The 6,682-nt window shown below is 45.2% G+C and overlaps 1 protein-coding gene across 1 annotated transcript; it reads left to right on the top strand.

Moving 5' to 3' along the window:
• Positions 1–1,422: 1,422 nt before the first annotated feature.
• Positions 1,423–6,545, top strand: LOC311032927 (NACHT, LRR and PYD domains-containing protein 3-like). The gene is made up of 10 exons (XM_084040028.1): positions 1,423–1,551; positions 1,654–1,826; positions 1,974–2,114; positions 2,188–2,256; positions 2,361–4,137; positions 4,490–4,651; positions 4,726–4,899; positions 4,982–5,149; positions 5,452–5,498; positions 5,587–6,545. The coding sequence occupies exons 2-10, from the start codon at positions 1,781–1,783 to the stop codon at positions 6,105–6,107; spliced, it is 3,105 nt and encodes a 1,034-aa protein (XP_083896154.1). The 5' UTR covers positions 1,423–1,551; positions 1,654–1,780; the 3' UTR covers positions 6,108–6,545.
• The last annotated feature ends 137 nt before the right edge of the window (positions 6,546–6,682 follow it).

The following is a 6,682-nucleotide window of genomic DNA, read 5'->3' on the forward strand; positions in this document are numbered from 1 at the left end:
TAATGTTACATACAAAGATTCCTGTATAATCTATTTTACCAGAGATAATGTTAGGCTTCTTCTTCATTTTCATTGTTGGAAGGTTCCAACAATGAAACAACAGCCTTGGTCCAAACAAATACTGACATCGCCGTCTGCCTTAAGAACTCATATCAGTCAAAGCACTTCCTGTACATGAAGCAGCAGAACAGCACAAATTGCACTTTGCTTCCACCATCTGTTCAACAGGCAAAGATGCAGCGTTTAGGAAACTGGAACTGTAAAATCAGAAACTTAGACGCCATAAAGAAAGCAGTCGACGGATGAAATGACCGATCCCTCACTCAACGGGGGGAATTCAAATTTAATTTTGCTCCATCAATTCATTCTGATTGTTTCTTTCGCTTTCTCTGCACTGGCTCTGGTTGGCGTCCTGTGAGCTTGCCAAATGTTAAAAATGAGGTGAACCACAGTGAAAATGATCTTTGAAATGAATCACAATAACCTTCCAAATAAAGTTAATTCAAGATAAAATGTCTTAGCATGCCAGGTAACCTATGAGCAGGGCCAACTTCATACATCCACATCCTACATGTTCTTTTTAAGGGATGTGATTTAACACATTTCCTTACAGACATGGTTTTCTGAGAGTTGTGAACCAATCAGCGTTAAAAATACTGGTATTCAGCATTATTTATTTAGTTATTTTTTGGGACCATTGTTGGTTTGGTCACTTTGGTTTATGGCCAAAAACCCTCAAAAACTACATGCCCATTTATTGAATATTCAGAAATAACTATTTCCTCTGTACAGAAGCCATTCACATATTTAAATATTCAGCTGTTTGGAGGACATCCCTGCTCACATTCAACATTTTTCTACCTTTTCTACTTTAAAAAAAAAGAAAAGAACGGGTAACAAGAATTTACATTCAGATTTTTGATAGCTTTTTTGTTTTTTAATTATTTACAGTTTACAATTAAGCTGTTTGCGGACCTTTTCTGAGTTTATAAACTCTCTCTCTCTCTTTCTCACTGTGGAAAATACTTTTAAATTGTAAATGGAGGCACTCTTCCCGACCTGCCTGATCTCCATAAACTTTATACTACTACTAACTACTAAGTAAAATGTACATAAATGCTTGATGAATAAACAAGGTGTGTAATAACACCTCTCTGCCTCATTCCTCTAACTGAAAAAAATATTTAAAATTAAACTAAACATGTACATGACAGGAATATTGAAACATAAATGTTTTTTGATTTGATGCCAAATAATTTCCTTTATCATCAATTCCAATAAGGCTGAGCAAAACAGGTTGCAGGTTTTTTTAAACTGAAGTTCATCTTGTAGAAAACGAAACTTTGAAAAGCTGTGGTTTATTCGAGAAACTCTTACTGTATGTAAAAGCCAGAATGTGCAGACAAGAAACCCCAGCTTCCTGTTTTCTTCACCATCACTCAGGAAGGAAGAACGTTTTTTTTTATTCTACATCTGTTCGAATAACTCTGCTTACGAGCAGACACTGTCGGTGCGTGAATCAGATGGCGAACGCGGTTGTTATTGAAGCAGGTAAGCATTCAGTTCACCTTTTAAAAATCGGTTGGATTTTAACATTTGCCTTGATTGAAGGTCGTCGTTATTGTGAATCTGAAAGAATGTTTTTGAATGCAGTGTGGACCAGTTATTTGATCCGCTGGAAGTAAACGACAGGAAATGTACGGGGGAAGTCTCGTGTCAAGATAAAGCACTGTTGAGGAGTCGCAAATCAACCAAAATCACATCAGGGAGCTGAGAGAGCATGGAGCCAAAGGGTGATGCTGATAAATCAGACGAGGTCACCCAAGGTAAGGATGTTGCTATGACGCAGAACCCAGAAACAGGTTTCCAACCTGTAAATATAAAATTTAACCCAACAGAAACATCTTAAAATATAGATTTAGCAATAATTTGGGATCCAATTTGCTGAAATTGAGTTTTGTGGTTTCTCTTAGAGTCAGTTCCCTCTATTCAGGCCGTGGTTCATCACTTCCAACCCAGCTACGTCGCTCAGAGTGGAAGCAACGTGGTCGCACCCTCCATCATCGGTTCTAGCATCGGCATCTTAAACGTCAGTATCAACTCATCGGGCCAAGGTAGGTGTAGAAGACGTGGGAGGAGCTGAAACTGAGGTTTTTGCGCTCTGCTGATCTTTTTCCTCTTTTCCAGGCTATATCGTTTCAAAAGAAGCACACAACCACGATGCAGCAGACAGCTGTGGTGCTTCGCAGCCCCACAGTGAGTACCGACATATTGAGGAATTTGACAAATCCACAGCTGTGATCCTTCAAAAAAGTGAGAAAAACCCCCCGAATAACATTTGAACGCATTTCCTCCTTCAGATGATAAGATTGCAGAATGTCAAAAGAAACTGAAAGATACTCTGAAGAGGAAGTTCAGCCACTTGCTCGAGCAAGCAAACAAAATACCGCTCAACGAGATCTACACGGAGCTCTTCATCACCGAGGGAGGAAGCTGCGAAGTCAACAAGGAGCACGAGGTGAGACGGATTGAGACGGCAGCAAGGATTCAAGTGGTCCAGGAGAAATCGATCCACTGCAATCAGCTCTTTGATCCTCTACAGGGACGAAACCAACACGTAAGAACCGTGATCACAAGGGGGGTCGCTGGCATCGGAAAAACCGTATCTGCCAATAAATTCTCCCTAGACTGGGCTGAGGGGACAGCAAACGCCAACTTGGCATTTGTATTCCCCCTCTCTTTCCGAGAGCTGAATATGAACAAGAACAAACCCTCCAGCCTAGTGGAGCTTCTCGGCGTCCTTTTCCCCGAAACAAAAGACACAGGAATCTTCACCAACGGCAAAAACAAAATGCTCTTCATCCTGGATGGTCTGGACGAGAGCCGCATGCCTTTGGACTTCCACAGAAGCGAAATAGTGTCTGACGTGACGCAGACCACCTCGATTGCGGTGCTTCTGGTCAACCTCATCAGGGGAAGACTGCTTCCATCGGCTCTCGTTTGGATAACGTCTCGCCCGGTAGCTTCCGGTCAGATCCCCGCGGAGCACGTTGATCTGGTGGCGGAGGTGCGAGGGTTCAACAACCCCCAGAAAGACGAGTACTTCAGGAGGAAGATCGGCGACGGGCGCTTAGCAGACAGGGTGATCGCGCATGTGAGGTCCTGCAGGAGTCTTCACATCATGTGCCACATACCAGTCTTCTGTTTGATGGCAGTGAGCGTCCTCGAGAAGAAGTTGCAGACGACAGACAGTGAAGACATGCCGAAGACCCTCACCCAAATGTACATACACTTCTTGTCCTTGCACGTGGAGAAAATGAAGGAGAGGTTGACCGGGAGGCGCGAGTCAAACGCCGACTGCGTGAGAGCTAACCTCATCTCGTTGGGTAGACTGGCCTTCAAAGAGCTGGAGAAGGGCCACCTGATATTCTACGAGTGCGACCTCAACCAGAATGGTATAAAAGTCTCGCAGGCGTCCATGTTCTCAGGGATCTACACTCAGATCTTCAATGAGGAGCTGACACTGTGCGAGGAGAAGATGTTCTGCTTTGTGCACCTGAGCATCCAGGAATTCTTCGCTGCGTTGTACGTCTACCTCATGTTCAACAACGACAACGTCAACGTGCTGGTCAAGAAGTCGTCCGTGTCGAGGCGCTTCCTGTTCAGGGACTCGTCAGAACTCATCCTCTACAAAGAAGCAGTAGAAAAGGCCCTGCGGTGTGAAAATGGACATTACGACATCTTTCTGCGCTTCCTTTTGGGCCTGTCTCTGGAATCCAGTCGGACTCTGTTGAAAGATCTAATGACCAGCAGCAGAACAAACAAAAAAACAAGAGCGGAGATCATTAAACACATAAAGGAGAGGATCAGGGAGAGTCCGTCCCCAGAGAGGTGCCTCAATCTCTTCCACTGTCTCAACGAGCTGAACGACCACTCTCTCGTGGAGGAGATTCAGAGCTACCTCAGCTCGGGCAGTCGCGACAAAGCCAAGCTTTCACCGGCCCACTGGGCCACTCTGGTCTTCGTCCTCCTGACATCAGAAGAGGAGCTGAGTGTGTTTGAACTGAGCCACTACACGAGGTCGGAGGAAGGTCTTCTGAGGCTGCTGCCTGTCGTGAAAACAGCCCGGGTGGCAAAGTAAGTGGATTATAAAAACAGCTGACAGCAGCTCTAAAGTCAGCAATAGTCAGCTTCAGTGCTCAGATTCTTTTTGGCATGAAGGGAAAAAGGGATCCGAGTAACTTGTGGTCTCGTGTACTTGTACTCATGTACGCATTGGCAGCGCAACCAAGATTATTTGCCTGGGTGCAGTTTATTGGGGGTTGGGTGTTTCTAGAGAGGGTCTTTCAAGTGCCGATTGGCGTGAAGGCCACCATAGTTCTGCTTGGAATAGGAGGACAATCTTGCTTCTAGATGCCACTAAAACTGAACTCTTTTAAGTGTTTGAATAACTTACCTTTTCCCCCTACTGTTTTTCTTCCTCCTGCAGTCTAAATGCATGCAATCTTACCAAGACTTGCTGTGAAATCCTGGCAAAAGGCATCAACTCGTCCCAAGTTAGAGAGTTGGATCTGGGTAACAACGACCTGACAGATGCAGGAATGATCCTGCTTACTGGCGGACTGAAGGACAGCAAACTGGAGGCGCTCAGGTCAAAACCCAACCCAAAGCCCCCCCCCCCCACAACTCAAATACATTTATTACAAGTTGTAATTCTTTGTTTAGACTGAAGAGCTGCAATCTAACAGAGGACAGCTGTGATGCCCTGGCCTCAGTCCTCAGCTCAGCCTCCTGCCAGCTCAAAGTACTGGACCTCTCGGACAATGACTTTCAGGATGTAGGAGTCAAGACGCTCTCTGGTGGACTGGGGAGTCCTCACTGCAAACTGGAAATACTCATGTGAGTGAAATCCCGTTCCAGAAGGATTATTTAACAGTACAGTGGTACAGTTGATGACATCTCCTGGTGTTCTGTTTCGAAGTGTTTCCCTCTGCAGAGTGACAGAGGAAGGTTGCACGTTCCTGGCGTCCGCTTTGAACTCGTCCCGTCTGAGAGAGCTGGACGTGAGCTACAACCACCCGGGAAACTCTGGCCTGCAGCTGCTGTCCGCGCTGCAGGACGACCCACAATGCAGCCTGCAGAAACTGAGGTAGCTTGTGTTCGTCAGATCCACCCCTAATATGATTGCAACGGTTGCAAAAAAAAAAGATTGCGACAGCCGAACACAGGTGCAAGTAATTCTGCCATCATTCCATTTAGGTGGGTCAGAACCCTGGAAGTGTTCATGCTGGAATGGCTGCGGCACACTAAATAGAATGAGACCATAATTAATTTTAGTTTAGTTTTTAACAAGAAAAGAAGAATTAGGAAATCAATATCTCCGCTGCATTGATTTGGATCGGTGGATTACTGCTCTAACCATATTAATGATACGATGCCGTTGTGTTTAAGTGTGGAACAGTGTGGTGAATCCAGGGTCCAGCCAGCTCCAAAGAAATGTGAGTAACCTGCTCTTTTCTACGTAAAACAGCATTGAGTCATGTGTTAAAAATACTGATTGGCATTTTTGATCGGTTTCATCATCAGACGCCAAAAAACTCACCCTGGACCCAAACACAGCACACATTGACCTTTCTCTGTCCGAGGGAAACAGGAAAGCGACGCGCTGGACCAAGCAGCCGTACCCCGATCACCCGGAAAGGTTCGGTTTCTGGAGGCAGGTGTTGTGCAGGGAGGGGCTGACTGGACGCTGCTACTGGGAGACCGAGTGGATTGGGAGAACTTTCGTAGGAGTTACCTACAGAGGGATGTGCAGGAAGGGAGACGGCCATGACAGCTGGTTAGGCAAAAATGCCTCTTCCTGGGGGATGAACTGCACCAAAGATGGCTACCGGGCCTGGCATAACGACACGGACACGGCTGTAACCGTCACGCCCAACTCCAATAAAGTAGGGGTCTATCTGGACTGGTCGGCAGGGAGACTGTCCTTCTTCAGGGTCTCCTGTGAAGAACTGACCCTCCTCCACACGTTCCGCACCAGCTTCACTGAGCCCGTCTACCCGGGGTTTCGGCTCGGCTGGGTGGACTCTGTAGTGTACCTGTGCTAGATGGCACCTGGCTGTGTTGTAGTCGAGACCACCTACACTGAGACCAAGTCGCTGTGGAGGATTTCCTCGTTTATTTATTGTAAATAAATCCCTGCAAGTTGATGGATTTCAATTTACAATAATCTGCTGTAATTGTACTCAAACTATTTGCAGTATGAAGACGACTGCACTGTAAATTGCTTATTTTACTTTTTAATTACAGCATTTTGTTGGCTTAATGTAATATTTCTGATGGATTGAGTTCCCCTGAATCAGAAACACAACTCAATCAAGTCAGCTGTATTTGTGGGAAAGCAGAACAAATTCCTATTAACCTCAACTCATAAAACCAAATCCAACTGCCCGGCTACATATGTAGAGGAAGTGAAAAAAAAAGGTTTTGTAATTTTGGAGACACAGGAAAAACTGCACAGGGTGATAGACATCACTTTGACAAAATGTTACCCCCTAGCTAAAAAAACCCCTCATCAGTGTCGACACAAGAAGGCTGAATCACATTTCCTTTTAACAATCATTTTATTAGCAGTCCCAAGAGGCAATGAAAACAAGAACAAAACAAAAAAAACAAGAAAAAA

The sequence above is a fragment of the Eutrigla gurnardus genome (genome assembly GCF_963514095.1).
Source record: "Eutrigla gurnardus genome assembly, chromosome: 22".
NCBI classification, from domain to species: domain Eukaryota; kingdom Metazoa; phylum Chordata; class Actinopteri; order Perciformes; family Triglidae; genus Eutrigla; species Eutrigla gurnardus.

Excerpts from the sequence above, each read along its gene's own strand:
- LOC311032927 (XM_084040028.1), top strand. The coding sequence starts at position 1,781 with ATGGAGCCAAAGGGTGATGCTGATAAATCAGACGAGGTCACCCAAG. Across the intron at positions 4,900-4,981 it reads TGCAAACTGGAAATACTCAT|TGTTTCCCTCTGCAGAGTGA; the intron begins GTGAGTGAAATC and ends TCTGTTTCGAAG. Across the intron at positions 5,150-5,451 it reads TGCAGCCTGCAGAAACTGAG|TGTGGAACAGTGTGGTGAAT; the intron begins GTAGCTTGTGTT and ends GTTGTGTTTAAG.